This window comes from Neophocaena asiaeorientalis, unplaced genomic scaffold, assembly GCF_003031525.2.
Source record: "Neophocaena asiaeorientalis asiaeorientalis breed wild unplaced genomic scaffold, Neophocaena_asiaeorientalis_V1.1 scaffold594, whole genome shotgun sequence".
NCBI lineage: Eukaryota > Metazoa > Chordata > Mammalia > Artiodactyla > Phocoenidae > Neophocaena > Neophocaena asiaeorientalis.
The window spans coordinates 1,362,073-1,381,721 of NW_020175066.1; the positions used below are offsets into that span (position 1 = coordinate 1,362,073).

Genomic DNA, 19,649 nt, shown 5'->3' on the forward strand with positions numbered 1-19,649 from the left:
GGAAATAATCAAAGGAGGCAGCTGGAGGTTGTAGCTTTTTATCTCTGGGTTCAAATTTGACCTTTTTCTCTTCTATGACCCTCAGTCTTATTTCTTTTCAAGGATTGTTTCAAGTTACTTTTTAAACCTTTACTAAACACTTCTTTGTCTTACTAAGCAGCCTATTTGTAAGGCTTTGGGCCTCTTCTGAAGTGGTCAAAAAGCCTCTTCTTATGAGATACTTACTTGTAGGGGAATATTTAAAAATTTTCATTGTATCGTTTCCTTAAGTCCATCATATTATTACACTCTATTTCTTAACCTTTTCCTTGTTAATAATTTTCTTTAATTTCCTCTTCAGAATTTGCAGTTGATTTGGTAATGTTAAAGTTAACTTTTGTTTCAACCTCCTGCTTTGTGTATCCATGAGGGGTTATATGTAATTTTATTATAAAGGTAGTTATAACAAACGGCAGATGCAAAGTTTATTTTGACCTGAAGGTCATACAGTTTGGGGGAGGAAGGAGCTTTTTAAGAAAAAGAATACAACGTACTGCATGCAAAATTAGGTTTAGGGTCTTGGAAGGAACATGTCTAGATGAGTGGGCATGAAGTTTAAGCTTCATTAGCTTCATGGTAAATTCACCTCTGGTTACCAAAGTTGAGGAGGGTATGATTGTATGAATCAATCTTTGCTTTTGGAAAAGGGTGCTCACAGTCATTTATAATATCTATTTAAGTTTGATCTGCTCAGAGACAGGCTTTGAAATGACCTAAGAAGAGAGATGAATTTTCTTGTAGGTAGCAGTCTTTCATTTGCTGAGTGGCTGCTTTATGCTGGGCACTGTGGATACAGTGGTGAGCAAGACAGATCTGATTCCTGCCCTCATAGAATTTAGGTGTAATGGGAAAGACAGATGTTAGTGTGTAATTTGTGTGGTTATTAGATTATATAAAGAGTGAAAGAGGAAAGGTTTATTCATAAGTAGAATATGAATAATCTTGAGGTCTCCAATATGTTGCTGTTAAATCCTGTTCATTTTTCTTTAACTATAGTATCATTCTCGGTAGACTGACTTTCTCCACTTTTCCATATCTTAATTTATCATTCTTTGCCAGAATTCCATTATGCTTTTAACATATCACTCTCATCAGATCATTTCTTAGCCTCCAAACTTGTAATGGTTTCTCGTTGTTTTCAGAATAAAGCATTAGGTCTTCACGCCAATTCTTTCTAGGCTTTCTTTGTGAAAAACTCACTTGTCCTCAATGTCTAGGTGGGTACAGAAGGTTATCCTAGAGCAGTGGTTCTTAATCTTGGCTGTCTATAGAATTAGTTGGGAGAGGCTTTTTGTTTTTTTTCAAACAAAACAAAACAAAACCAGAATCCCACTCCCTCCACCCTAGATTCTAATTTAATTGGTCTGGGACAGGACCCAGACATCGGTATTTTAAAAATGTTTTTCAGGTATTTTAATGCACAGTCAAGAATGAGGATGGTTGTTCTAGAATTGGCGAAACTTTTTGTATGATCCACCGTTTTCCCTGTTTGAAATTTCCTCTTTTGTTCTGTCTACCTATTGTTCTACTCATCTTCAAAGGCTACCTTAATACTGCCTTTATTAGTGAAACTTTTCTTGACTGTTTTAGCTTACCCTAAAATAATTTCTCTGGCCTCTGAATTAATAGTATTTAACAGCTGTATGGCACTTGCTTATTGCCACATGACCTTTCTTATGTTTCAGTAGGTGAGGTGTCTTTATTACCTTTTATTTTTCCACTTAAATTTGTGTATTTTTTATATCCTCCATTAGATTTTCAGCTACTGAGGGACAGTGTCTGTGCCACTGTATTTTCAATAATACAGTGCTGCACATAGAGGTGGAGGTAAATATTTTCTGCATGACTGAAACAGCATGGTTAAGAATTTGAACCATGTCGTAGAAAGTGCTATGTATCCTCAGTGACAAGTAAGCTGGGCCTATCTATTTGAACAGCAGTGGCTACATCAAAGTAATGTTATCTTTCAGCAAGTCTGTGGATTATAGCATATTTGTGGTTTTCTAAACTACAAGCATCTTCCAAGCCTCAATTTTAAGTGGTTCAGAATCTGCCACTCTTTACCATGTATGATTACTGATTGACTCCCTAATTATTTAACCTTGATTGTTTATAGGGCATGTGGAAGATACACAACTAATTTTTATCTTTCAGGGTTAAAAATGAAAATGCCCTCAGTGTCTGGGAAGGTAACATAAATGTTCAGTTGTGAATGATCAGGGGTAGCGTGGGTTTTGGCCAAATTTAATACCGTACTTAGTATTGTTTAGTTTATAAAGTATTCTTGATTTTGATATGAAAGTAGACCAAAAGTGGTCCTTATTTTGTGCTATTATGAGTACTAAAGTATAATTGTTTTTGAATTTTAGAGACTATAATTTTATAATTACAGTCTTTGTAGTAATAAGCTGTTATAACAGAATCCTATTTTTCTAATAAATATTTCTTAAGGTAGGCTTTACATATTTTTATATGATTTTCTTTCTTTTGACTTTTTCTTAATTTTTTTGTTACTTCTACTTCTTTTTTTTTTCTTTTGAGTTATTCCAGCTGCTAATTTTCTCTAAAACAGAGACAATTTTCTCTAAAACAAAGACAATTTCTAGCTTTTGAAAACAACTATACATAGCATAAGTAGTAGGTTTGTTCTAAAGAAGTTACATAAGTTCATGAATAATTGCTGATTGCTAAATAGAAACCAGTTTTTTCCATGGAATAGTGCTGCAAAAATTTGATATATTTGGGGGTGTTTACTTTATAGTGCTACTGTATAAGAAGCATTTGCCTGCTTTTATTTTATAAGGAGTATGTGTGCTTGTATGTGTCAGTGGATATGTGTTATCTGTTAACATGAATGTTATTATCAAGCTAAACAGCTTGCTTTTTGGAACAAGTATGGTCCAAGTAGAGCAGCTGAGGGTATTCCTGGAAACAGAGGTAAAATGCTGGTCAGCTTCTTTGATTTGAGCTCTTCATTTTGATTCTCTAGGTTCAGTTGACACTCTATACTTATCTGTCTACGGAATTCATTGGTACAGTCAACATATATAATGCCATTCGGAGAGTTGGAACAGTGCTTCTCATCATGCATACACTGAAGTACTACTATTGGGCAGTGAATCCTCAGGATCGGAGTGGTATCACCCCAAAAGGATTAGGTATATCATCTCTGTATATTACATTATATATATATATATGGCAAATCAGGATTTTCTTTTTCTTTCTTTCTTTTCTTTTCTTTCTCTCTCTCTTTCTGTCTCTTTCTGTCTTTCCCAATACTATTACACTCTTCTGGAAGTTTTCCTAAATCTCATCATGGTAAAATTTTAAATCTCGTTGATAATTTTAATAGTTTGTCCTAAATCGTGGTTGCCAGAGGTTAATAACTCGCTACTTTTATAGAAGAATGGTACTTTTGCTAGTATGAGTTGTTTGAGGGCAAATATGACTAGGATGATTTTTAAGGCATTGAGAATGAGAAGAAATTCTATATTAGCCACTGGTATTGATGTTGAGTCTAGTTATCCCAATGAGAATCATTGACAACAGTGTTGTTTGGGAGATGGAGATTTTTTCCAGGAGTATCTGCTTCTAATAAATAATATAATGAAACTACAGAATTTCAGTAATTATTTTCCTATATAATCAGGACGAAATTACTGGAAGGATAGTGTTCATTGATCATGTCAGTAGTTCTTGGAAGGGGTCATAATAAAAAGTTTCACAAATGGTGGCTCTTTTGGTTTTAAGTATTGCCAAACCTGCTTCAAATTGGCTTATATCATAAAAGAGGGTTAACCAGCTCATATAAACTGGTAGTTTCAGTAGGACTTGGTACAGGGGTTCAAAATACAGCCTTTGGACCCAGTTTGTCTCCCTCAATTTCCCAGTTCTTCTGTGTTGGCTTTTTTCATATAATCTCTCTCTTTTTAGAGTGGCAGACAACCACTCTGCCTTCACATCCTCACAAATTTAAATCCAGCAAAAGAGCATCTGCCTGTATTGAGCATTTCCAGCATAAGTTCCTTTTAGTCTCTTTGTTGCTCGTTGGCTCGTTTGTCCATCTGTGTGGCAGGTATTCTTCAGATTGCCCAGGCATGGAGGCCCTTCTTACCTCCAAAACACATGGTGTGAGTGTGAAGATGGGTTCAATCCCTTTATAAAAATTGAGAGCTGTTGCTTGAAATCAGGAAATAGATGCTGGAGAGTCTAACAACATACATTCTGATTTTACTCAAAGGCTTTGGTTGTTCAATGATTTACAAAGACGAGGTTTCATATTTGTATAATACTTTTTCTATCCCTTTCAAAATAAACTCGATTTATTCTCAGACAATATGCTAGCTATAATTTAGAAAGCTATGAGGACATATGGAAGTTACATGATCTGTTTAAGCTGGAGAGGTTGTGGCAGATCTAGAACTAGGCTATAATTTTCTGCTGATTATTTCATGGTGCTGTAGGTGTGTCATGTACTGTCCTAGGTGTTAGTATTATATTCTGGCCTTGATTTTATAACTGATTAGTGACCTTGGGAAAGTCTTATACTTCAAGTGAGAGAGCTGGACAAACTTTGCGATTGTATTGTAACTCTGTAACCTATTCTTTGTCTAGGAATTGTCATGTGGAACAAATTTTAAACAATTTTCTTCCTATTTTAATTGATCTGTTCAAGGTAATGGTGGTCCTATGCTTTGGTGGTCCAGGAGCTAGCTGTAAATAGTGATTAGTGGGGGGAAAATTGCAGAAAATATGAGGCAGACAAGTACTTAAATTAGGATCTTAGGACAATGGGTGTTTGGTTTCAAAAGCTTTCTACAAGCTTTCTACTTGGGAATTGTATGTTTGAGACATGAAAATTGACTTTAATGTGAGCCATGTGTGACCAAGCACTTTCTCAAGAAGAGGAGGAGATGTCAGAGGAGGTCAACACAATGTTTCCCTTCTTCATGAACGATACTGTGTTGAGGTATACTTTGAGCCTTTTGTATTAGCTTATACAGTGGTCTCAATAGAAAAAAGTTTTTTCATACTAAATTCACATATAAAGTTTAGATTTTCTTTTGCTTTTTTCTTTATAAACTTATGTTACCATAGTAACATTCCAAGAGAGTCTTTTAAAACTAAGTATAAACTTGTTACCTCATTTTTATGTTTTAAAATTCCTTTGACCTTACCCAAAAACAAACATTTTCATTGTAGTTTCTACATAACCCATTTTGTACATTTGGAGCATTGTATATACAATTGCACGTGAGATTGAATGCTCGTCCTTCTAGAGGCATTAAACTCTTCAGGAAACTGACCTTATGTTTCTTATAAATAGGTGGAAAAACTATTGGGAATGAGAATTTTATACTTAACTTTGAGGTTTTTGAAATACTCAGTGTCTGTGTATGTGTTTGTCTTTTTAAAAGATGGACCACGACCTAATCAAAAAGAAATGCTTTCTCTACGAGCGTTCTTGTTGATGTTCATTAAGCAATTAGTGATGAAGGTGAGTTCATATTTCTTACCCTATAGCATGTGTGTATTGAACTTAAAATTTCACATAAAATACAATCTTGGTTTGTTTACTCTTTGCTCTATTAATAGGTTTACACAGTGGAAAAAACTTTTAAAGATATTTATTTCCTTGTTTGTTTTTTCTCTGTAGGCATATAATTGATAAACATTAATGCAGAATTGGAAATTGATAATCGTAATATGTATTATATGAATTTATATTGGAGTTCAGGTGTATTCATTTTTCCATTCAGCAAATATTTACTGAGTTTCCATTACTTCTACTATTCTTAGAACTGGTGATACAGTAGTCAACAGAGCTCCTCAAGGAGGTTTCAATTTTAGAGATTCCTTGTACCTGACATTCAGATTTTGAAAAATAATTTTCCTATATAAATGTACCAGATAGAAATGATTACATTTTGTCCCATTTCATTCTACTATCAGTAAAGTAAAATTTAATATTATTTTTAAGGATGGTGTTTTGGTTTTATAAGATGCCAATATATAAGTATATTTGTTGCCAGTGTTTTATTCAGTATTTTCCTATATCATTTTATTTCTTATTCTTTACAATTTAATGCTTTATTAGCTGTCACATAATGTTATGGTAAATGGACCTAACTGTTAGTATATCTTTCAGAGTCAGATATCTTATTTCCATTTATTAAAAAATTTAACCTTTAAATTGTCTGTTTCTATTCTTTCCTAGTGTGTTTTGTTTCCTAGTTCTTATTGTTCTTTTTTGAGATTTCAGCTTTGTTTTATGATTAATAATACAGTAGTTTGAAAATTTTCATAATGCATTCATATTTAAAAGTGCAGTATTTTTCCCAGTGAAATTACTACTCAATTTTTAGTACCTGACATTTTAACTTGGTAATTTTAGAAACTATTCATTTTACTGTCCAAATTTAATAGAAAAAAATAAACAGAAAAATTGTCTTCTGTATTTAGAGGAGTGATAGGTGTTGAGTAATACCCTTTTACTTGTTTTTAATTATTATTTTTCTTATGTCAGGATTCTGAAGCTTTACTAGATAGGTTATCATATAAGGTGCCAAAAACAGGATACTGATGTCTGATCTCTTTTGACTTCTACACTGTGTTGCATACTGCATGTCTTTAGTGCTTCCCCAAAATTTTATTTTAAATTTAGATTTTTATATTACATTATCTTTTTATATTTATAGCAACTCACCAAGTTGAGAAATCTGTGTGTATAATTTCCGTTTTCAAAAAAGTTTTATATATGTAAGCATAAGATATTTGTCTTACGTTTTTAAAGGATTCTGGAGTAAAGGAAGATGAGCTACAGGCCATTCTTAATTATCTACTCACTATGCATGAGGTAACATTTGAATTTTATATGTTGGGATTTTATTTTTTGAAGTTGCATGATGCGTGTTTTTAAAAGTAAAATAGTTAAAGAAATCTTTCATTAATGATGTAACTATAATGGAGAGTATTTAGTATCTAGGAACTAAATGTTAGCAATCTTCATTTAAATATTCTTTATTACCACAAGATGCCTTTGCGAATAATCATGAAAGGCTTTTAAAAAGTGTTAAAATTAGATCTCATTGACCTAGTAATAAACTATACCAAAGAATACTTTCAGTTTATTTCCAGGAACCACTGTAAGAAATGGAAAAATAGATAATGAAAATGACTAAAAAATGATTGGACTTTTAAATTCATAAGTCTTCCCACTGATTTTGTATAATCAAATACCGTTAAGTCAAACAACTCATTTATGGTTGAGTTAAAATTATATGGTTGAAAAGGAGGTTGAAAATAAATAGGTTGAAATGTCTGGAGTTTTTTCCTTTATTTTTTAGCATTGCAAAAATGTAATATATGCCAGATATAGTCTAAATAAATAATCTGATTAAACATGTTTTAAATAAGTAGAATCTGAAATTAATTTCATATAAAGCACAGCATGTATATGATAATTTACATTCCTGTGTTATAATTCATTTTTTCTGAGTTCACATATTTGTTACAGCATGATATAGTGCCTTTTAAAATCATTAATAGATGAGAGATATGGTTTGGACCTATCTTTGTTAATTGGGGCAGAAAAGAATGGGTTAAATTTCCTGATTGGATCATATTTGACTCAAACATTAATGATTGTGATTTCTTTTTCTTCTTGAGTAGGATATTCTATTTTATTTTTAGATTTTCTTGACCCTTAGGGACCAAAATATTTCATAAGGGAGAAACTTGAAGTCACAGTGATCTGTTTTGTCTGAAACTATTAAATCAGGGATTTTTCAGGTCCTTCAAATAACAGTTTTCCAAAGGCTCAGTGCCCTACTTCTAGACCATTTACTTAGCATATTGAAAATTAAATATTCAAGTAGCTTCCACAGCAAAAGTTCAAAAGCAGTGAATGGAAACCTGGAGGCAGGGTACCATAGAGGTGACTAACTGCTGCTTCCCTTTAGTCTTTGGATTTATAATGCCCAAGTAGGCCCTAATGATATGCAACAGAGGTTGTAAAGGATTTTCCTGAAATTTTTAGATTTCAGTACTCATATGTGTTTACTACTGTGCTCTTATGCAAATGTTATCAAATTATACCATACACAGTAGCATGTTGACACAATAAGCATTTATTGATCATCTATATCTTTAATACTAACAACAGATAATATAAGAAAACTATCCAGTTATCATTTCCCAAAAGGTCTTCTTTCAGAACTAGTATCTTGAGAGGCTTAGTGCACAGTGGTCCTAGTTAAATAAGTTTAGAAAGTGATACACAGTATGTTGTCCCCAGCACTACCAGCATATCACAACATCTATTAGCATATTAAAGCTTCAATATGTCTTGCTGTAATAAAAAGAACAACCTGTCCTTCCTCCCCACTGCCCAGTTTCTTGCCGTATAATCCTTCCTTTAAAAAAAAAAAAAAATCTGTAAATCAGTATCTGTTATATCAATGGAATATATTTTAGGAAATCTTGATACAATATAAGAGACATTTTATATCTTTGATTAAGAAATTATTTGACTATTTGGTGGTGTGTATTTTGAGTTATGCAGGTGAACATGCGTATGTAAAGAATGTTTGCTTAAAAAGAGTGGATTCGTATAGCTGTCTACTTATTTTTTTTTAAGTTAAAATTCATTGTTTGAGAAATAGTCATTGTCCAAATAAGTTGTTTTTCTTTATTTAAAAAAATTCTAAAATAATTTTAGGATGACAATCTAATGGATGTCCTACAGCTGCTTGTTGCATTAATGTCAGAACATCCTAATTCTATGATACCTGCTTTTGACCAAAGGAATGGGTTACGGTAAGAGTTTAACATTTCAAGAATTTTAATATATTTAATAGAAGAGATCAGTTTGGAAATGACAAATTCTTAGATATGAAAATTATTACTGGATCTTATAAAATGATTTAAGATATAAGAGCTTTTTATTTCATGTCTTACGTTTTTTGAAAAAATCTTTAAATATAGAGGCTGTGTTACTACTATTTAGTATGTGAGGACAGATCAGGCAAATCATTCCAGTATTTTGTATGGTTAGTGCTATTATACTGCTATTGTAAGGTCGAATTCTTCAGAAGACTTATCTTTAGGTCCTAAAACAAAAATATTCAATTGTGATCCGAGAGATGATCTCTAACTTCCCTTTAAAACATAACCTCTTCCAACCCCAATTCCAAATCATCATTGTATTAGTCCTCTCGGGCTGCCTTAACAAAATACCCTAGAGCAGGTGGCTTAAACACCAGAAATTTGTTTTCCCATAGTCCTGGAGACTGTAAGCCCAAGATCAAGGTGCCAGCAGGGTTGATGTCTGGTGAGGGCTTCCCCTTTGGGTTGTACACAGCCACCTTCTTGTTGTGTGTTCACATGATTTTTTGTGTGTGTGCACGAACAGAAAGAGAGAGAGAGCAAGCTCTTTAGTCTTTTTTTTTTTATAAGGACGCTGATCCTGTCGAATCAGGGACCCGCCCTTATGACCTCATTCAATCTTAATTGATTTCTTATAGGCCCCATCTCCAAATACGGCCACTGCGGGGCTTAGGGCTTTAACATGTGAATTGAGGAGCACACATTCAGTCTGCAACAATCATCGTAACGAAAGAAAATACTTTTTTTTTAAATCTTTCGTTTAATGAGAAGGTTTTTGGGCTACAAAAGTTTAACAGCTACTTTGCTGGATGATCAGCTACAGTAACTAATTTACTGATTTAGTTATAATAAATTTCCCATATCAATCCTCTATTACAAAGTTTTTATTTGTTACCTTTCAGTACTTATTCTCTGTAAGATAGAAGATGACTTTATACATTATACTTAAGGAGTGTATTTTCAGAGATTCGCAGAGAAACAGAACCAAAAGGGTGTGTGTATGGGTGTGTGTGCGTATGCCTGAGAGAGAGGGAGGGAGAGAGAGAGAGAGAGGGAGGGACGGATGGAGGGAGGGATATTGAGATTTATGTTAAGGAATTGGCTGATGTGATTGTGGAAGCCTCCAAAATTTGCAGGCTGGCAGGTGGAGACCCAGATAAGAGTTGATGTTGCAGTTTGAGTCCAAAGGCAGTCTGCTGGCAGTATTCCCTCTTCCTCTAGGGAGGTCCTTTCTTTTTTTCTATTAAAGCCTTCAACTGTTAGGATGAGGCACCCACATTATGAAGGGTAATTTGTTATATTCAAAGTCTGCTGATTTAAGTGCCAGAGTAAGTGCTGACCTCATAGAATGATTTGGGAAATATTCCCTACTCTTTAATTTTCTTGAAGAGTTTGTATGGAATTATTATTATTTATTCTTTAAGTGTTTGCTAAAAGTTACCAGTGAAGTTAGCTAGGAGTGGAATTTTCTTTGTAGGGATGTTTTTAGCTACAAATTCAATTTTCTTAATAGATATAGGGCTGTTTAGGTTATCCGTTTATTCTTTGATAAGTATTGGTAAGTTTCTATCTATCAAGGAATTGTCTGTTTCATTTAAACTGTCAAATTTATTGATATAAAGTTGTTCCTTTATTTTCATTTAAATATCTGAGAAGCCTGTGGTGATTTTACCTCTCTCATTTCTGACACTAATACTTTTTCTTCTTTCTTTTTTCCAAATCAATCTGGCTAGAGGTTAATCAAATTTATTCATTGTCACTGTTTTGGTATCTTTCTTCTTTTTGAATATAGGTATTTAGTGCTTTAAATTTCTTCCTAAGCACTTTCAGTTTAATGTCATTTTTATTCAGTTTGAAATACTTTTTTCTTTTCATTTCTTGTTTTATCCATGTTATTTAGAAGTATATTCCAGAGATCTTTTTATGTTTGAATTTTAATTTTTTTTTTAATCATTAATTCCTGGGCTTCCTATGCTAACTTGGCCATGGGATTCTTTTCTTTTTTTAAAAAATATTTATTTATTTATTTGGCTGCATATGGTCTTAGTTGCGGCATGCAAACTCTTAGTTGTGGCATGTGGGATCTAATTCCCTGACAGAGGATCGAACCCTAGCCCTGTGCATTGGGAGCGTGGAGTCTTAGCCACTGGACCACCAGGGAAGTCCCTGTTTGAATTTTAATTTAATTTCATTTTGGTCTATGAGGATCTTTGTATGACTTGAATCCTTTAAAATTTATTGAGACTTGCTTTATGGTCCAGCATATGGTATATCTGGGTAAATGTTCCATGCACACCAGAAAAGTACATGTATTTTGATGTTGTTTTGTTGGATGGAGGGTTCTATAAATGTCAAGTAGGCTTGTCAAGTTGGTTGATACCGTTTTTCAAATCTTCTGTGCCATTACTGCTTCTTTGTCTACTTGTTCTGTCATTTATTGAGATACGATTATTGAAATCTCTGACTATAAATATGCTTTTTTCTCTTTTTCTTTCTTTGTGTTTTTATCATTTTTTGCTTCAGGTATTTTAAGTCAGATATTAAGTATATCTATATTGAGGATTTTTATGCCTTGTTGGGGAATTAATGCTTTTATAATTATGTTTTTTCCTTTTTTTCCACCTGGAAATGTTTCTTGATCTGAAATCTACTTAGTTTGATATTTATATGGCTAATCCAGCTTTCTTTTGCTCTGTGTTTGCATAGTATATCTTTTTTTTCCATTTTAATTTATCTATATCTTTATAGTTAATTTAATTTCTTATGTACACAGCGTGATGGATAATTTTGTGTCAACTGGCTGGGCCGTAGTTCCTTGATATTTGGTCAGACATTATCCTGGATATTTTTGTGAAATCATTTTTTGAATGTGGTCAACATTTAAGTTGGCAGACCTTGAGTAAAGCAGGTTACCATCTATAATGTGGGTGGGCCTATCAAATCAGTTGAAGGCATTAATAAAATAAAAAGGAATTCTACCAACACAATGCCTTTGGACTTGGGTTATGTTTTCCTCAATCTCCAGAGTACTTGTCTATCCTGCAGATTTTGGACTTAGCCTCCATAGTTGTGTGAGCCAGTTCTTTAAAATAAATATCTGTCTCTCTCTGTATATATACACAATCTGTTGGTTCTCCTTCTATAGAAAACAATGACTAATACACACAGTGTAGTTGGATGTTTTATCTTTTAAAATGTACTCTGAGGCACTTAGTCTTTTCATTGTGTTTTGACTATTTACTTTTAATGTAATTATTGATTATAGATTTATTTGCATCTAGTGTTTTATTATTTATTTGTCTCAGTATAATTTTTCCTTTGTTTTTCCTTTGCTTTGTATTTGAATTCTTTTAGAATTCTTTGAAAATTAATTTCTATTAGGTTTTGGATCTATCTCTTTGTGTAAATTTTTATTGGCTGCTTTAGAGATTTCACAGTATACCTAGAGTTAATATTCTGTGTCTTCAAATAAAATATAGAACCACTGCAAGTATATTGATACCTTTAAGCTCCACCATTGTTCCTTTTTGTATCTAATGTATCATAAGCCTCTCTAGACAATGTTATAATTTTTAATTTCACTTGTAATATGTAGTTTAAAGAATTTAAGAGGAGAAAAAACTTATGTTTATTCAGATATCTATAATTCTTTTATGCTTAATTCATGAAGGAAGCATTTCTTGTTGAGTAGTTTTGCTGGAAACATGATTTCTTAGTTTTTCTTCTGAAAATGCTTTTATTTGGCCTTTGCCCAAGGATATTTTTGCTGCATGTAGAATTCTCTGTTTCTAGTTTTTGTTCTTTCAATACTATTTTCCCGCTGTCTGTTGGCCTCCCATGATTTCGAAAAAGAAACCTATGATAAATCAAATCTTTCTCTGCTAAATATAATGTATTAGATTTTTATATTTGCTTTCAAGACACATTCTTTCATTCTTCCCCAACCATACTCCCTGAAATTTCATTTTCTTTGTTTTTATCACCAAGTCTGAGGAGTCTTATGCTCTTATTTTAAAATATTTTTTTGTTTCAGGTGTATCTTTCTCTTTCATTTTGGATTTCTAGTGGCTTGAATATTAGAGGTCTTAATGAACATCTCCCTCAGCTTCCTTTTAGTTTATTTCAATCATTTTTGTCTCTGTTCTTCAGATTTGATACTTTCTATTGATATAGAAATTTGACATGTATGATAAACTTGATCTTCAAGTTTATAAACTTTTTCTTTGTTTTTTCTATTTTGATGTTGAGCCCATCTCATGAATATTTCAGCTCTTGTACATTTCAGTTGTATAATTTCAATACAGTTAATTTTTATACTTTCTTTTGATGAGAACTTTGTTTTCTGATCCACTTAGACTGTGTTTACTTTTATCTTCTGGAACATAATTATAATAGCTTTAAAATCTTTGTGGGATAATTGCAAGAATTGCCTGTCCCATCAGCATCAGTTCATTGTGTTTTCCCATGAGAAATTGTCACATTTTCTTTGTTCTTTGTACATTAAGTGTTTTTTAATCTGTCATGGATGTTGTGTTATCTTTTTTTTAAAATCAACTCTGGGACTTGTTATGATCTGTTAACAAATGTTGATTTGTTTTGCTTTGGTTTATTTTAGCAAGAAGGGTCAGACTGCAAGTTCTGCCTGTCCTTTGTGGATGGTAGTTCTGATGGCATTTCATTTTTAAAACCTCTCTTGTCTTGCTTTGGGTTTTTCTTGTACATGCACTACTCAGGGATTAGGCTGAGAATTGGGTGATAATTCAGGTCTTCTTTCAATTTAGAATATTAAATTATTATTCTGGTCTGAGTCTGCCCCATACATTGCATCTCTTTGGTCAGTTTAGGGTTTTGCAGGTTTTTACACAGATTTTGATGATCCTTCTCTCCTGTTTGCTCCTATTCATGACTCTCTCTAGCCTATAAGGACCCATTTTCTTAGTTCCTCTAACCAGAAGGACAGTTTTTCTCAGAATATTAGCTGCCTGAACTTCTGACAGAAACGAACTCTGAGACAGGGACCCACTTATGGGTCATATTTACAAAAGAAAATTGAAAATTGAGACTCTTACCTCTGAAATGGGTAATCTGCAAGTATTAACTCCCCTACCCCAATGCACCTAGTTTTGTTTAGTCTTTGGAGTACTTTGGAGGTTGCTTTTTGTGTTTTTTCTATAGTTGTGGTTCTAATACACAAAATAGAAAGGCTGTATTATCCTTACTCCATCTTGGTTAGTCAAGGTATCTATTAAGTTCTTTGGCCTATTTTTTTAAAAATCCAGTTGTTTGTTTTCTTATTGTCGAGTTTTAGAGTTCTTTGCATATTTTGGATAACAGTGCTTTATCAGATGTTTCCTTTGCAAGTATTTTCTCTTAGTCTATGCCTTGTCTTCTAATTCTCTTGATACAGTCATTTGCAGAGCAGTTTTTAATTTTTTTTTTTTTTTTTTTTTTTAGGGAAGCCCGCAGTTTTTAATTTTAATGAAGTCCAGCTAATCATTTATTTTTATTGTGGATTATGTCTTTGGTGTTGTAAGTAAAAAGACATCACCATACCCAAGGTCATTTAGGTTTTCTCTGTTGTGTTCTAGGAGTTTTATGGTTTTGCATTTTACATTGAGGTCCATTTTGAGTTAATTTTTTTTAAATTTAATTTTATTTATTTTTTTATACAGCAGGTTCTTATTAGTCATCCATTTTGTACCCATCAGTGTATACATGTCAATCCCAATCTCCCAGTTCAGTACATCACCACCCCCACCCCCTGCAGCTTTCCCCCCTTGGTGTCCATACGTTTGTTCTCTACATCTGTGTCTCAGTTTCTGCCCTGCAAACCGGTTCACCTGTATCCTTTTTCTAGGTTCCACATATATGCGTTAATATACGATATCTGTTTTTCTTTTTCTGACTTACTTCACTCTGTATGACAGTCTCTAGATCCATCCACGTTTGAGTTAATTTTTATGAAGGGTGTAAAGTCTGTGTCTAGATTCATTTGTTGGATGTGGATGTCCTGTTGTTTCAGCATCATTTGTTGAAAAGAATATCTTTGTTAATTGTCTTGCTTGTGCTCCTCTTTTGTCAAAGATTGGTTGACTAGATTTATGTGGGTCTATTTCTAGGCTCTCTGTTGATCTATTTGTGTATTCTTTTACCAGTACCACACTATCTTGATTACTGTAGCTTTACAGTAAGTCTTGAAGTCAGGTAGCATCAGTAGCACTAATACTCTGTAGGGATAGCCCTGCTTTCATTTCTGATTTTAGTAAATTACATCCTTTCTCTTTTTCCTTAGCTTGGATAGAAGCTTACTGATTTTATTGATCTTTTTGAAGAAGCAGCTTTTGGTTTTGTTGATTTTTCTCTGTTGATTTTTTATTTTCTATTTTATTGATTTCTACTCTAATACTTATTAGTTTTCTCCTGCTTACTTTGAATTGAATTTTCTCTTCCAGGTGTCCTAGAGTGAAAACTTATGTTATTGATTTCAGATATTTCTTCTTTTCTAATATATGCATTCAGTGCTATAAAATTTCCTGTAAACACTGCTTTTGCAACATTCCAGAGATTTTTATAAGTAGTGCTTTCATTTTCATTTTGTTGAAAATACTTTTAATTTTTTGAGATTTCTTCTTTGACCCACATGCTATTTAGAGGTATGTTGTTTAATCTCCAAGTATTTTGGGGGTTTTTCAGTTATCTTTCTGTTACTGATTTCTAATTTAATTCCACTGTGGTCTGAGAGCAAACTTTATATAATTTCCAGTCTTTTATATTTGTTGATTATGTGTGTTTTATGGCCCTGGCTGTGGTCTACTTGGTGAATGTTCCATGTGAGCTGGAGAAAAATGTGTATCCTACTATTGTAGAATGAAGTAGTCTATAGATGTCAGTTATATCCTGTTGATTGATGGTATTTTTGAGGTTAACTATGTCCTTACTGATTTTCTGCCTGCTGGATCTGTCCATTTTTGAGAAAGGGGTTTTGCAATCTCCAACTATGATAATAGATTCATCTGTTTCTCCTTGCAGTTCTGTCAGTTTTTGCCACACAGTTTTAGGCTCTATAATTAGGTGCATACATGTTAAGGATTGTTATGTCATATTGGAGAATTGACCCCTTTATCATGATGTAATGCCCTTCTTTATCCCTGATAACTTTCCTTACTTTGAAGTCTTCTCTTTCTGAAATTAATATAGCTGCTCTTGCTTTTTGATTAGTGTTAAATTAACATGGTATATTTTTATCCATTCATTTACTTTTTATATGTGTCTATATTTAAAGTGGTTTCTTGAAGACAACATGTAGTTGATAAAGAAGTTTTTAAATGTCAGAAATGTATATTAAATTCACCCATATCTTACTTGAAGTTAGGTTTAAAACTATGTGACTATATGAAAAAATATACACAAGTATATCTTAGGTATTTACTTTTGAAATATATACTCATAGTAATTTGTTTTTAATTTTTATTTATTCAGAGTTATCTATAAACTTATGGCATCAACAAGTGAAGGAATCAGAGTACAAGCTCTCAAGGCAATGGGCTATTTTTTAAAACACCTGGCCCCAAAGTGAGTATGCATGAAATCTAAAATGGACTGTTGTATATTACATATTTATTTTATAAATCTTGGGAATAGTATTTACGTTCTGTGGTTCCCCTCGTCTATCTTTTATTTATTTTTATTCATAAAATGCTATATAAATTTAATCCCATTTCTACACGTTAAAAATGAAGTAGGGAGCAGGAATATATGGTTTATGTTTTTATTTAAATTTTCCTTTTTTGTTGTTTATTGTAAGAATACATTTGTATAAGTTGAATTCTAGGTAAATCTAGGTCGGGACTTCATTTCAGGTGGCTTGATCATTATTTGCTTTTTACTATAAAGCTAACATAGTAACCTGGTTATTTGTCACATACTGTGTTCTGCTGTATGTGTAACTAAAAACTGAAACTCCCATGTTTCCTTTTGTCTTAGCTGAATACAGATATTCATGTCCTACCTATTGTTCCTTATACCAGAAATGGACACCACCAAATTTGTCCAAAATGAACAATTTTGGTGGTAGAAAAGTATTGGTAAACTTGTAATCTTTATTTTGAATCCAGCTGGCTGACTGTAAATAAAGTTTCATTGGAACACAGCCGCAATCATTTATTTGCTTATTATCTATGGCTGTTTATACATTATAACAGCAGTGTTGATTTGTTACTACAGAGAACATATGGTCCACAAAACCTAAAATATATAGTATCCAGTCATTTGCAGAAAACATTTGATAAACCCAGGGGTAGAATTAAGTTTGTGATCCTTCAGTTTCTAAAGTTTTGCTTGGAAGTTTAATTTAGTATTGATATATTTATCTTTACAGTATTCGTTTAAAAATTCTCTTGCATGTCTTCTACCTTTTCTTCCACATTGTTTTTCTACTTTACTTCGTCGGCTTTAGATTATTATTTAAGGTAGAGCTTAGCTCATGGCTAATGGAGAGAAGCAGCTAGTTAATAAATAATTGTTTTGAAGATTTTGGTGACAGTTTTTGCTGTGCTGTGGCATAGCCAGTCATATTTTTTTAAAACTTTAATTGTGGCTATGTATTTGTATTTCTCTATTAAAGATTTTGTGGCCTTATAAGTTCTAGGTGTAAGAAAATTGGGGCATTATTGAGTTGGAATTTGTTAATAATGTGAAAAACATTTTTGTGTCTCCTTCATCAGCATGCGTACTAAATAGTGAGTAATAAAACTCTGCATTTGATTTTCTTTTTTCTATGTAATTGCAGAAGAAAAGCTGAAGTCATGCTTGGACATGGATTGTTTTCATTGCTAGCTGAAAGACTCATGCTTCAGACAAATTTAATCACAATGACCACATATAATGTCCTATTTGAGGTAGGAATGTAGTTAGAATTTAATCTTCCTAATTTCTTATGAAAATAGCTGTATAATTGAGTTGGTAGTGTCTAGATGAAATAACATCATTTAGGTTTGATGTACGATTTTGAAACTAGCTATATAAAGGAAATGTGGCTGCATCTTAATAAATCTATTATTTGGTGAATTTCTAAACAGTGTGGACATCTCTGTTTAAGTATTTTCTCCATTGTATTGACTGTTTGATGTCTCTCTTTTTTAAAAAAAATATTTATTTATTTATTTTTGGCCGCGTTGGGTCTTCGTTGCTGCATGCGGGCTGTCTCTAGTTGCAGTAAGCGGGGCCTACTCTTTGTTGCGATGCGCAGGCTTCTTATTGCAGTGGCTTCTCTTGTTGCAGAGCATGGGGTCTAGGTGTGTGGGCTTCAGTAATTGTGGCACGTGGCCTCAGTAGTTGTGGCTCATGGGCTCTAGAGTGCAGACTCAGTAGTTGTGGTGCACAGGCTTAGTTACACCTCAGCATGTGGGATCTTCCCGGCCCAGGGCTCGAACCCATGTCCCCTGCGTTGGCAGGCAGATTCTTAAGCACTGTGCCACCGGGGAAGTCCCAATGTCTCATTTTATAATCGAGTAAAAGTAGAGTTACAATGTTGAAATTATTTATTCCATATAATGCAAGAGATATTTAGCATGACAATACTGGACTGTATACTTAATGTTGTTTAGTGTTGTACTTAAAGTTCATAAATAGTGATGCTAATACAGTGATGATGCTAATACAATCTATTGTTTCATTTCTGTAGATTCTTATAGAACAGATTTGTACTCAGGTGATACATAAACAGCATCCAGATCCTGATTCTTCAGTTAAGATACAAAATCCTCGTATGTATTTAACATACTTTTATTTTTTTTTTGATATTTGCTTTTTGTTTTTCCACCTTTATTGTAATATAATTGACATAGAACATTGTGTACTTTTAAGATGTACAATCTAATAACTTGATATATGTATATGTTGTGAAGTGATTACCACAGTAAGGTTAGTTAACACATCCATCACTTCACACAGTTATTTTTTTTGTGTTACGTGTAGTGAAAACTTTTAAGATTGACTCCCTTAGCAACTTTCAGATATATAATATGGTATAGTTAACTGTGGTCTCCAGGTTACACATTACATACACAGAGCTTATTCACCTTATAACTGGAAGTTTGTACTCTTTGAGCACCTTCTCCCACTCCCTTCCTTTTTATACTTTTATAAGTAGATTTTGCTACTAAAAAGGAAAATCACTGAAGAACCTGAAGTTGGTATTGTTGAAAACACATTGTTCAAATAATATTTCATTATAGGCATTAATATAATACTAGTTTTATTTGTGTTTGATGTTGAATATAACTTCACATTGACTTTAGGTTATGTGGAAATGTTTATATAGAGGTTTTGAAGAATTATATGCATAAGATCTTGGGTTTTTAATATATGTTCAGATTTTTGGTAAAGTTTTGGTTGCACTATTTAGTGATGTCAGGCTAAGTTACATGGACCATGGAGGTAGCTTTCATCTTAAATTACTGTCAAGTTAAGAATACCAAGTTTGGAATTGAAAATTTTCCATCTTCTTTATTGTTTATGCACTTAGTCTTGGTTACCAGTCTTTTCTTTTGATATTTAGAGTTCTTAAACACTTATAAAACGTGTGCATTTCTCATCTTGCTTTTTAAGATTATTGATATTAAAATAACTGTAGAGTTTCAAAATTTAATTACTTTTTGTGTGGTGAGTTATGGTCATGTTTGTGGTACTCTCTTTCAGTATTAATTTTAAAAACACATGTCACA

The 19,649-nt window shown here is 32.8% G+C and overlaps 1 protein-coding gene across 2 annotated transcripts in view; it reads left to right on the plus strand.

Annotated features, from left to right (window-relative positions):
* The window catches only part of LRBA (LPS responsive beige-like anchor protein), a 723,035-nt gene that overhangs the window by 123,535 nt on the left and 579,851 nt on the right, over positions 1 to 19,649 (plus strand). Inside the window, exons 13-19 of one of the 2 annotated variants that reach the window (XM_024764049.1) lie at positions 3,029 to 3,197; positions 5,457 to 5,536; positions 6,833 to 6,895; positions 8,759 to 8,856; positions 16,405 to 16,497; positions 17,714 to 17,822; positions 18,608 to 18,689. In XM_024764049.1, coding sequence (XP_024619817.1) covers positions 3,029 to 3,197; positions 5,457 to 5,536; positions 6,833 to 6,895; positions 8,759 to 8,856; positions 16,405 to 16,497; positions 17,714 to 17,822; positions 18,608 to 18,689 — 694 coding nt within the window. Of the gene's footprint in view, positions 1 to 3,028; positions 3,198 to 5,456; positions 5,537 to 6,832; positions 6,896 to 8,758; positions 8,857 to 16,404; positions 16,498 to 17,713; positions 17,823 to 18,607; positions 18,690 to 19,649 lie in introns of those variants that run through there. The other variant, XM_024764050.1, reaches the window with a different exon arrangement.